A 13,492-nucleotide genomic window follows, 5' to 3' on the forward strand; every position below is an offset into this window, starting at 1 on the left:
CGTGATAATACACAAGTACCGATTATCCTATCTGAATTCACTTAATAAGGGGGGTGCACCAAGGAATAATGTTTGTAATCCACATAAACAAGAGAAGAAAATATAATTCCTAATGTAGGGTACTTGTCGAACCATTAATAGTATTGTTCTCAAATAGACATATCTGAGATCCAGATAGTACCACTAACAACTATTAAAACATAACATATATTACAGATTTAAAAATTTTTTTCATAAAAGCCAAATACAGTGTAGTTGTGATAAGTAAAAAGTGATTAGATGTGCAAAATAAAGATTTAAATATATACTGTCTCAATTTTTATGTCTCTGGTATGAATTCTTATCAATTATAATATGAGTGATCGGTGATCTAGATTGACAATTGATCTCTGAATGGATTTCTAAACCACCTACCTCCAATTCCTCTATCGATCCACATAGCAATACTTTCATCTTCTCTTCATTGTGTGCACTTGGGAAGTTACCCAGAAATTGTGGAGCTTGTGCAATGTTAAACGGAAGTGGATCATGCATGTTATTAAAGCAATACATTCACCAGTATGCAGAGCTGTATATCTCTCTGTGGGGCAGATGTATTAAGCCTGGATAAGAGATAAACTGGAGATAAAGGAGATAAAGAACCAGCCAGTGAACTCTGTTTTAAAATGACAGTTGGGCGTTGATTGGCTGGTGCTTTATCTCCTTTAACTCTATCTCCACTTTATCTCCAGTTTATCTCTTCTCCAGGCTTAACACATTTGCTCCTGTGACTGCACTGTCCATCTCTGCACTTGACATGAACTTCATTTTTATCACTTCTCACTTGCACCAGTCCTAACCCTGACGCAAGAATTGCCTATTTACATGTATAGTCATCTCTGCATAGCTTGCAATTCCACTGGTTCACCCTCTCTATACTTAGCTTACAGTATGTGCGAACGGTGCTTTACTGCCCACTTTCACCTCACTTACAAATGGATATGAGGGTGGATTGCTCTGCATCACCCATACCTTTTTACTCTAGGTGCCGGGGCATGTGCAAGATTAAGCGCAGCAAGCCCCTGTGTGATTTGAGCATGAGCAACAGGATGACCTAATAACAAAAAGTAACCCATAACTTGTAAGTTGTAAGTAATGATTGTGTGTATATGTAACATAAGAAGATTAGATACCTAAATAAACTTTTCTTTTTAACAAAGCAAAAGTGGTTACTCTATGGTAAGGTCAAACAAATTAGTTTCTTGTTGAAACCCCTTGTAAAACACAGAACTATATATTACAAAGCCAACTTTTAATGTACAGTATAAATTTAGCTTAGTGGCTGTGTTTATTTAGGCATCGCTAATGCACCTCTTGAAATCCTGTCAAGTGGCACAACTTTGTAATTCTCTAATGACACATGAGTCATACTATGAGCGTGAGTATCTGGTAAAATGACCAGCATATCCATCTGCATGCACTACACGTGCCAGAAACAAGTCCGTCAGAGAAGAGTTGAGATGCAGCAGCTGTCACAGAACTACAAAATGAAGAACGGCACAACTCCAGTTTACTGTGAGTCAAACACCGTAGTCGATGAGCTGGAAGAACATAAAACACAGTCTAATTTACAAGAGATGCAAACCCAGATGGCTTGCAGTGTGTTAACTTTAGCAGCATGCATGCTGTTCCATGTCAGTTCCTATACAGCTTTGACGTATTAATGCCCCCTTATGACGGCCATTTATGCTGTCTGTAGTAGCAATTGTGCCACCTATGCAATGCCTAACATAGAGGTACAATATATTTAGAAAATGGGGAATAAAATCAAATAAACATGCATAGCAATTAGGATATATTTTACTGACTGAAAGTGTCTGTTTATATGTGTGAAGATATACAGATGGATCTGTTATATTTTCAGTTCTCAATTAGATGTGGCAACTCCACAGTGAATTTAAGAAAAATAAATTAAAAATTGTCATTTTTAGGATTGCTGCAATTGTACAAAAAGTTCTATAAAAGCAGCTACAAATCAGAGAGCAATGTTTTCTCACAGAAATATAAAAGTTTGGTTACATCTCTTATGGGCAGATGTATTAAGCCTGTTGAAGAGATAAATTGGAGAAAAAGTGGAGATAAAATAGAAGGAGATAATGCAGCAGCCAATCAACTCCCAACTGTCCTATTTCAAACACAGCTGATTGGCTGGTGCGCTATCTCCAGTTTATCTCTTCTCCAGGTTTAATACATCTGCCCCATGGTGTGATTTTGAAGAAAAGATTGAAAGCAGGTTGGGTGCAGCAATAAGAAATCAGATACGGTCACTAGGTCGACCCATACTAGGTCAACATGCAATGGCTAGACCACTAAAGGTCAACGTGGCTTAGGTCAGCACATGAAATAGGTCGATATGGCTAAGGTCGGCAGTGTTGGAAGGTCGTCACAAGCATTAGGTTTGACAGTGGGAAGGTCGACAGTCAAGAGTTTTTCACGTATTTCATGCCCTACCATCCACTAGCGCAGGATGGGAGAATAGCATACTGTGATAAGCACAGTGAGGCACCGTGCCCGAAGTATGGCGGGCTCAGCGTTACACTTTGACGTTGTCCATGTCAACATTCGGGAAAAAAAATCTTGAAAAACTCATGTCGACCATTTGAATGTCGGCCTTCCCATTGTTGACCTAATGCTTGTGTTGACCTTCCAAGCCTGTCGACCTTAGCCATGATGACCTATTTCATGTGTTGACCTAAGCCATGTCGACTTTCAGTGGTCGACCCAATGCATGTTGACCTAATATGAGTCGACCCAATGACCCATAACCATAAGAAATCTAGCAGTTGTTGGAAAATTCTGTTGGTGGTTCCACTGTCGTTACAGTGCTCACAGGTTACAGTACTAAAATGTTACAATATACAATACACTTTATCAAGGGTTTATTCTGAAAGATTCAAGGGACAGACCTCATTGGATTGGCAAAACAGAAATGTATTGATAGAAACATAGGCAAAGGCACAGTGGTCCGCCATCACCTTATGATTATATTTTTGGCATTGCTTATGGTTATCAAACATAGGCCCTTATTCTGGTCGGTGCGGATATATCCGCGTGCGTTCGGCCCGCCGATGTTTTGTGTCTGCGCATGTGCAGAGGCGTCTCTGCGCATGTGCGAGCGGGGCGTACGGCCAAATCCCGCATGATCTGTGAACACTCCGAACAGGGGGTGGAGAGGGGCGTGAAGGGCTATTTGGGCTCATTACCATATGCATACGCCCCGCGTTTCATGGGCGTTCCCATGCAAACGCAGGGCATACGTATGGTAATGCAGTCGTGACGCACGTGTAGGGGACGGACATATGACATCGCCGGATGTCAGCTGCCCGCCCAGATCCCTGCTTTTGCATGGAAACATGTCCGTGTGGTCTGAGGTTGCTGGAGCTGGTGGAGCATTCGGTCCTGCGACCATCGAATGATGGGGGAGGTTCCCTTAGATGGAGGAGGCGTATTCCGTGAAAAATACACGTGCGGTCCGTTCGGACAGCTTCTTACCGCATACGGACGGAGTTGGCGATCCGTATGGAAGGCGGGGTTTCGCACGCACGGTCCTGGCCGCATATTCGGCTCCAGCCGCACCGATCAGAATAAGGGCCATAATCGTTGTTGAGACTTCGCACTTATGATAGGTCATTTTCTTAAAGATGGCCACATGCTGCAAATTTGACAACAAATCATCTAATTTTCAAGCTAGTTGTCTACTAATTGGTCCTAAACCATCATTGATCGTGATCCACATAGAGATGGGCAGAACATGTTTTTACACAATAATTACACCTGACTCTGGAAAGTCAGTGTCCATCTGTACTAATTGTACCTTTTTGGAATCTGGCAAGTTGGTGCTCGAGTCAAATGTTATATGAGCAGATAAAGCAATACAAATTCAAATGGCTTCTACTTTAACTACAGCTACTGTAGGGTTTTTAAACTTTGTTTAGTTGTTTTTGTTAATACAATTTTCATTCTTTACAAATTGTTCATGCACAGATTTTTTTTTCTTTTACAATTTATGTATGCAGTCTCTGTATAGTGTTGACTCCCACGTTCATGTTGACTGTGGGATGGTCAAATGGACATCACTGTTGCACAATGTATAGTAGGAATACTAACATAACATAGAATGTCAGCATGTCATACAGTCTTGTTTCCCTATTACAGACATTTAGCTTACTTTTTTGCTAAAAGCCAGTTAGTCTAGCACAGCGGTTCCCAAACTGGGTGCTGTGGCACCCTGGGTTGCCTTGTTACAAGAGTTCCCTGGGTCGGTGGTCCAAAACCAATTCAAACTATTTATGGTCAATGTAACTGGCAAAAACAGGCTATTATTAAAGTATGTGGAGGAGCAGAAGCAAATTTTGTCGTACACCACATAATTGTACCTAAGGATAACACAAATTACTTAATGCAATATATTTTTCTGAACTTATCAAACAGAAACGATTGCCTTGAAGTGTGCTAAAATATATTTTTTTGATACTCTAGGGTGCCATGATTTAAAAAAGGTTTGGTAACCATTGAGGCCCAAGCAGTATGTTTCTGGTCCACTTGGGAAAACCAAATGACAAGGGGGAAACCCATGCCAACATAGGGGGGATGTGCACATTAGTTGCAGATTGGACCCTGGTTGAAATTACTACTATGATGATCTAGCACAGACATGGGCAACCTGTAGATCTCAAGCTCTTTTGAAACTACACATCCCAGCATGCATTGCCACCGCTATCCCTAATAGCAAAACTGTGGCAAGGCATGCTAGGAATTGTAATTTCACAACAACTGGAAAGCCACATATTTCCCTTGCATGTTCTAGCACATCAAATTCAAGCATTACATAACTATCTATTTTTTGTTTGTTTTTACTCTGTTTCTAGAACACACCTGCAGAAATGTAGTACTCCGATACTTACAGAGAACCCTGGTAAAATCAGTGGAGGGCTTGGTAAATCAGATTATCTCATTTATCAGCTCCAAAGATCCCATCAATCAGGATTTTACCTGTTCTAACCATCACAAAGTTCCTGATGTCCTACTGAAAGCATTACCAGAGAAATGGAACATCACCACCCCAGTGGGAAAAGAGCCAAAGAAATATCCAAAAAGTAAGTGGTGATTTAAGCTGTGTACACATGTCACAATTTTGGCTATCGATTTAGACTATATAGCAAGTTAAGTGTTCAGCTGCATGCGATCCGGCTGTGTGGCCCTGCAGCGTCTATATTGCATGGCTAAATAGACTGCCATGGTCCTAGGCAAGTCTGTTTTGACTGTCATCTGTAGAATGTAATTGGCCTAGGGCAAAATAGCAACATAGTGTAAATATAAAGTAAATCTTAAGTGCAGTTCGCAAAAATCTGATAGTCAAAATTGTTCATTAGCCTGAATCTCACCATGTGTATACACCATTATGGAATGAGGATAACCACAAGATGTCTTTCAAAAAGCAGAAAATAAAGCTAGGACAGTGAATTACTGTTGTTTTTTAACCTATAAAACTAAAGATGCAGGTTCTGATTCATATCATGGGATTTTCATCATGCAATTGAAAAAGAAAGAGAAATTTGAATTGTGTTGGTTAGACATTGGCACATCCTTAAATTGATACGGGTCTGAACACCATCTTAACAGCAATACCAAAGGTAGATTGGTTAAGTCTACCTTTTGGTTAAAACTAGAATCCAGTTAAAACTAAATTCTCTAACTATAATAACACTGATGTTTTTAATGTTAAGGATTTTATGAACTGCATGACTATCTGGGTTATTTACCAACTTGAATGTACCTGTAAATTGAAATCTATTGGTAAGACACAGTGCAATTTGAAATGAAGCCCATCACGGCCATCAGAACAAAGCCAATAATCATTCTGTACCTAAACACTTTGCAAAATTCCACAATTCAGAACCCTTGAACACGGCCGCGGCTACAGGAAAATGGCCGCCGGCCCCCTGCACTGAGGACATGTGCAGGGGGCTACTTGTAATAGCTTTTGTAATATTTTGTTAAACTGAATATAAGCAGAGGAACAATCTGGCAATTCAAGAATGGTGTGTCCACATGTTATGTAAAATACAAGTTACTTTGAAACCACACGATGTTATCAAGATCACAGAAGCTGTGCTTTATATAAAGATCAGATCATACTTAAAGAATTACCTTTTCTTGCCTTTCTAAGTCTGTGGGTGTCCTTTGGTACATAAGGAAGCAGTCACCATTTTGACATTGACAATGTTGACACCAGAAGGTCAACATTCATGATATCAAACTGGTTAAAATGTCAATATCATAATTGTTGACAATCGGGAAATGTTAAAATTGACAGAATGTTGATATGAAATGTTGAGTATTTTCTTTCAGGTTAGCGTTATGGTAACCATGAGTATTATGAATACACTGTAAAAATTGAATACAATACACTGTCAACATGCTGAATATCATTATTGAACATGTCCACATATTCAATTTCATCATAACCACCAAGTGCATATTCTCACATTTACATGCTGAGTGTTAAGCATTTGTTAACCAAAAATGACATTACACTTTTGCCCCATCCACCGTATTCACCCAATCGCACCCCATGAGACTTCATTGGATTGAAAAGAGACCTTTAAACTTTAAGGCTTAAAGGAAAATGTTTTGCTGATATTGAAGAGGTGATTTTAAGAAAAGGCAAAAGTACTTAAAGGCAACAATGGCGATGAGTTTAAAAAAACAATGTTTTAAGCAATGGGAAAAAAATAACTTTGGACAAATGCATTGATTCAAGTACGAGTACAATTTTTTTATAAATTAATTCCTGTTTCCTTTGGGTACCTTCTGGTAATATACCGAATGCTTTATTGAATGTGTAACAGTCTTGTCTGCTGCTGTAAAAATGGGAACATTCATGATAGAACCGCCTGTACAAAGACCTTTATTCGTGCATCTCTTCTCTGAGACGTGCCTCATATTTAGTGAGAATATTGTGTTCTTGTCACTGTTGTAAGCACTTATCTCTTAATTATGTTTTTAATGGATTCAGATCTCCATATTGTGCCATTTTTTTTATTGCATCAGTCTGTCCATTTAAATTCCAATAGAAAAAAAAAACATTTACTGTATTCCGAGAAAATGCAGTATGTATGTTTATAATATCACCAATAATGGCTTTCTTTATGTTCTTATATTCTTCACTGACTTCGCTTAGGAGGCATTTTCTATTGTGTCGCTCTACTTTGTCAACTTTTCTGTGAGGAATGTGCTTAATATTCCTCACTGTGATATATGGTGGTTATATAATGCAAGATAAACATTATTCCATTACAATAATAAAGAGCCTGTATCATTTTTAAGAACTGTGCTGCAGTAATGTTGTAGAAGTGTTTTTAATGTGAGGCAATGGCGATACAGTATAGTATACTTTTCATGTTTCCATAATGTGCACAATCCATGGGGAGGTTTATAACGTAATAGGGACTGATTCATAATTGCATGCTATTCCCATATTCATGCAGTTGAGCAATTAATGTGATCTGATTATATGTCAGTGCCACAATGCAGTTGCACGGTGACGGCAATTGAATTGAACTTACCCTTGCAGTGAAGATTCAATTGATTATCAAGGAGCGGCCATTTTATAGGCGGTAACTGGGAGTGGCAGAAAAAAGTGGGTGTGTCAGGCAGTTTTGGTGGCAAGTATCAGCTGCTGACTGTGATCATTTACGCAGGAAACATGTCTCCAGTGTCTCCGTTGTGTCCAGGAACGTTCTAAGTGACTGTAGGCTCACTCAGGTACTCAGCGTTTCCTGGATCTACGTCGATGCTGTGAATGTGTATGCAGTTACAGGCAGCTACGAAGACCCCGGTGCGTGTGTCTATACGCATCCCAGCGGCTGCCAGCATAGTTTCACATACCATCAATTGCATCTGGGTGGTATTAGCGTACAACTATGGGTCATGTTCCTACACAACTGTCTCAAAATATATGTTCAATTGTATAAATAAACATCCAAATGACCTTACTTATAAAGTTATAAATATGTTTCCGTAGCCATTCAAGAACTTCACATTATTTTGAACCATTGATTTTGAAAGAAATAATGTTAATGTAATGTATAGAAAGGAAAAAACAAACATAATCAGTTGTGTCTTCCATCATTTTTCACAGTACTGTGCATGTTAATACACAACTAGGGCAATACAGTACCTGCAGGTAAAGTAGTCAGTTGGGGATAATTTAATGATATCCTAAGGAAAAAAGTAATTACATAGTCAAACGTCATAGGCGCCTATAACTTAGATTAGAATGTCCATATATAATATAAATGATTCCTCTCACCGGACTATTGATTTTGGATAGTAAATCCTTTTTAATCCATTTCCATCTACAATTTTTTAAAGTGCAATGTGCATGACAGTGGGCCATGGGCCAACGTTTGGGTCCACCTCTGGACCTTCTTCAAGGCCCCCCTATATCCTCCTACTGTAAGTGCATTTTAGGAGGAGATAGTGGGGGCCTTGAAGAAGGTCCAGCGGTGGACCGAAACGTTGGCCCATGGCCCACAGTCATGCAAATTGCACTTTAAAAAGTTGTTGATGGAAATGGATTAAAAAGGATTTACTATCCAAATCAGAAGTCCGGTGAGTGTCCTCTAATTTCTTTGCAAGTTATATAAATATATATATATATATATGCAAACGATATGGAGGCACTCAGGAGATTCCCATAGTACTGGTAAACGTGGTAACAAAGGGTAGACAAGACGGTCTTAGTGGCACTAAGACCGTCTTGTCTACCTTTTGTTACCACGTTTGACCAACATCAATACTTGAGTGTATAATAATAATAAGCCAAGTCTCTTGATATATAGCAAGATAAACAAAGATGGCAGTCCTTTGCATATAACAAGATAATTCAGGCAGGTAATTCTTAGAAGACAAGACAAGGATCAGACAACTTGGATTTGAAGAATAAGAAGGTGATATACCTGAAGGTTGAATGATTGGATGATTGAAGATTGGATGATTAAAGATTGGATGATTGGCGATTGGAGACCCAGAACCGGAATCAGATCAGGAGGGTATTGTGATGAGCCAGGGAAGATCCAGGAAGGAAGACAAGTGGAGAGTGTAGCATACCAGAGACAACAGTGATGGGGTCAGAGGCCAGCAGGGACAACCAGCTGGAGAGCGCAGTGTGCATAGGCACTAGGATGGCCAGGACTTCCCCAGATGCTTGCAGGCTGAAGAAACAATTTGCACTGACCCAGATTGCCTTAGACAGATCCCCTTTATAGCAAGGGAAGGACTGCCATAGGCCGACTGGACAGAATGGGAGGAGAAGACCTGACCTGGCCAATCACTGCTTTTGCCCTCAAGCAAGATGGCGGCACCATACTCCGGAGCCAGCCTTCTGACAGCCAGACTGCTGTGCCTCCATTTGAACCCATGCTGCCGCTCAGTCGCACAACGCCACCACCGCCTGCCCGACCAGGACCCCAGCGGACTCACGCCAGCTGCCGGCAGGCATGGACGGGTGAGTACTGTACCCGTCGTGCTATGCTGCAGCGGTGTGTGACAGGTCCATCTTCTGACTGTAGTATATAGATTATATTTACGGTTTACATATTGCATTGAACTATACCTTGCATTGTTGTTTTCACTGTGTCTCCGGTTTTATAATTTTTTGCAAATATATTTTTTACCTATATTTAGGGATGTGTGTATGTATATATATATTTTTATATATATATATATATATATATATATATATATTCTAAATAATTAATGAAAGTCTGTCTAGTTTAGATCGCTTAATAATAAGTAGAGGCTAAACTGAAATGGTTCACACACCTTGATAAAGGGGCTGCCGTCCCCGAAACGTCGGACACTGTGTATTGTATGCTTTAATAGATTTTTTACACCAGACTCCTAGTGCCACTTTATTTTACAACCGTATATAAATATATATATATTTATATATATATATACACACACACACACACACACACACACATATATATATATATATATATATATATATATATATATATAAAAGAATAGGTATAGAGGTGCGCTATGTAGAGGTTTCACCCAAAGTATATGCATGTTGTTAAAACAATATATTACATTTTTCTATTTTGTACAAAAATGTAAAAACAATTAGTGTTCACACAATATTCACATCACAATTAGTCCAGTGTTTGATACCACTTTCAACTAGTGTTTTCCTGAAATCCCTACGCATTTCGTCCCGGAGGGACTTCTTCAGGGGTAACAAGGTATCAACCAAACGTAAATTCTATCTCTGGTGGTAGACAAACTAAAAAGGGGGTCAGCAACATAGGGAAGATATGGACTGTCTGGGTATCATCATCTTAGGACCAATAAACAAAATGTACAACTGATGTCTTCACCAAACTGACATTCAATATGAGATGTATAATGTATCCCATCAGTCAGAGAGCAACACCATACACTCTACATTGATAAAAGGCAAGGACTATTCCAATATGAAATATACAAGTAATGTACAATGGAAAAAGTCCATTAAGAATCAGAGATGCCCGTAGCAGCCAATCAGATTGTAACTTTTCTAGAGCAAAATGGAAAATGAAAAGCAAAAATAATTTGTCTCCTTGGGTTATAGCATACTACACTGTATTTAGTAAGACCATCAATGTTTTCACTTGACACCAGTCGATAAGTAGTTTATTTCACAAAGTAACGGAATCTTGTGTAGCCTGAACATGGCAGAAAAATATTAATTATTTCTTTTTTCCTTTTCATGTTGAAGACTTCACGAGATTGACAGCTGAAGCAGTCTCCATTGTGATCGGCAAGCTACCTTCAATAATTGCATGCCTGCCTCCCCCAATAAAGTATTTTTACTTATTCTCTGAGAGAAAAATATCAGAGCAGAACTCTGTATATAAGGCTACAGGAATACTTCTATGGAACTTAATTGGTATTATTTGTCATATACTAGAAGATCAAGAAGCCATAGAACAGATGACAGGTACTACACAGTCTCAGTGGAGTATAGAGAAGCTCGTTGTAGTGTGTCGGTGCTTAAAAAGTTCCATTGGAATGGAGACCAGTAATCCCAAAGATGAGATGTATAGAGTATTTGAATACATCGAGAAACACCAACCAAAGTGGATTGAAAACCAGATGCTGAAAGCCAAAGTTTTGAGCTCAGAGAGGTAAGATTCATATAATGTTATCTACATTGATGAGCTAAAAGTATTGAAGTTTAGGAACATGGTTCAAAATGTATAATTTAAATGATCAGTTCCATGCCATTTTCATATATTTGTGTCTATGATTGTGTCTTTTATTTCTGATTCAATGATTTATTTGTTATGAGTATATTATTTTGCAATTGCTATCAGAACGAAGATACAATAAAAAATGTAAAGTACTGTTTAGTGACAACCGAAAGATTGTTGATATTTCCTTGGAAGAAATGTATATCTCTGCAAATAATTAAGCACTTTATGCATTAATTCCTTTCTTAAAATAATGACAAGCAAACACAGATTATTCAATCAGACCTAAAAATTTTACATGCCAGTAATTGATATTCCAGGTTGAGTCTCCCTATCCTATATGCTTGGGACCAAAATTATTTGGGATATCGTTTTTTCCCATCATTTTGAATATTTGCATACCGTAATGAGAGATCTTGGGGAAGGGACCCAAGTCTAAACACAGAATGTATTATGTTTCATATACCTTTTTATATAAAGACACACACACACAGCTTTAAGATAATTTTGTACAATATTTTGAATAGTATTGTGCATTAAACCGTTCAAGTCCCAGCATGAGGGGGAGGCTTGCTGGGGCTTGTAGTTCTACTACAAAACCCAATACCTTATGGCTTATATTTTTATCTATCAGTCTGGCAACCACCGCCTAGGGATACCAGGGACAGCGTCAGGGTTTAGCCTGGGCTGGGGTTGCCTTGGAAGGAGGGGGGGGACCCTTTTATTGGGTGAATAGACTGAACAGCCACAGTTGTCATGTTTTGGCCGGGGTAACCAGTTTAAAAAGTTGCATGACATCGCTGGCTGTTGGATCCCGGTGCTGGTTATAAAAATACGGGGGACCAGTATGCATTTTCTCTCTGCATTTCTGCAACTAGCACTGACTTAAAGAAACCAGGCCTGTTGTTTTTTATTTATTTTTTCTAATTTTTACACATAGAAGCCTGCATGGATCTGACTGATCTGTGCAGGTTTCATCACAATACAGATGCAAAAAAAAATTACAAACATTCACTATTTCTCAGTGAATTTATTGAAAGGACATACATTCACTTTCAGTCTAATCCTTGTAAAGCAGTACACAAATGTCTGCTCTAGATTATGTGAATTACTAAATGGATGTGTAAAGAATATCAGTGCTCTTGGGAATATAAAGTTAACAGGACCAGAGTTTTGACATTACCGCTGCCTGTATCTCTTAATGAAGCCTCTTGTATTATGGACCTCAAATTGTCTCTCCTGCTTTTTACTCTAATGCCATCCTCTCAACTCTGCTATCTTCTGTTTTCCCCCAACTCTTGCCACCACAAATTCACCATGTGCCTCCCTATTGACTTTTCCATTCTCCCTTTAGTAATGCACTTGTCACTCCCCTTGTCATGACATCATCTTGTACATCTCTCTACTGTTTTCCCCTCAATTTAACATATTTCTAATTCCTAACATAGTTACATAGTAGGTAAGGCTGAAAAAAGACTTGCGTCCATCTAGTTCAACCTGGTATAGATATCCATTGCTGATTTGGTAGGTTCTGGTATTTTACAGACAAATTATATTTCTTATTTGTACCCATGGATGTTTTTCTCCAGTAAATGTTTGTCCAACTTTGCCTTGAACGCATTTAATGAGCCAGCCGTTACCACCTCTCTGGGAAGAGAGTTCCAGAGTTTGACTGTTCTGACCGTAAAGAAATTTTTTCTACTAGCTGAATGAAATCTTTTTTCTTCTAATCTATACTCATGCCCTCGCGTCCTAGATTCCTTTCTAGTAGAAAAGAGGGTGCGTGACAGTTCCTTATATTGGCTCTTGATATACTTGTACATGTTGAGCATGTCCCCCCTTAAACGTCTCTTTTCTAATGTAAATAGTCCCAAATTGCTTAATCTCTCCCCGTAGCTTAAATTCTCCATTCCCCTAATAAGCTTTGTTGCTTGCCTTTGGACTTTTTCTAATTCTATGATGTCCTTTTTATAGTGTGGGGCCCAGAACTGTACTCCGTACTCTAGGTGAGGTAATGCTTTATACAGTGGCATAATTACCCTTGAGTCCCTAGTTTCCATTCCCCTCTTAATACATGCCAGAATTTTGTCGGCCTTTTTTGTAGCTACATTACAATGGGCACTACATCCTAGTTTGCTGTCTATTTGGACTCCTAGATCCTTTTCAAGTATGGAATTACCCAGTTCCTCTCCGCTAAGGTTGTAACT

General features: G+C 38.9%; 1 protein-coding gene across 7 annotated transcripts in view; it reads left to right on the top strand.

The window, feature by feature from the left end:
* Positions 1–13,492, top strand: part of KIAA0825 (KIAA0825 ortholog) — a 387,619-nt gene that overhangs the window by 152,831 nt on the left and 221,296 nt on the right. For all 7 annotated transcript variants that reach the window (XM_083151784.1, XM_083151782.1, XM_083151783.1 and 4 more), the window contains 2 exons: positions 4,908–5,135; positions 10,811–11,219. In XM_083151784.1, coding sequence (XP_083007910.1) covers positions 4,908–5,135; positions 10,811–11,219 — 637 coding nt within the window. The remainder of the gene's footprint in view (positions 1–4,907; positions 5,136–10,810; positions 11,220–13,492) is intronic.

The sequence above is a fragment of the Crinia signifera genome, chromosome 1 (assembly GCF_055691185.1).
Source record: "Crinia signifera chromosome 1, ASM5569118v1, whole genome shotgun sequence".
Taxonomy (NCBI): Eukaryota; Metazoa; Chordata; class Amphibia; order Anura; family Myobatrachidae; genus Crinia; species Crinia signifera.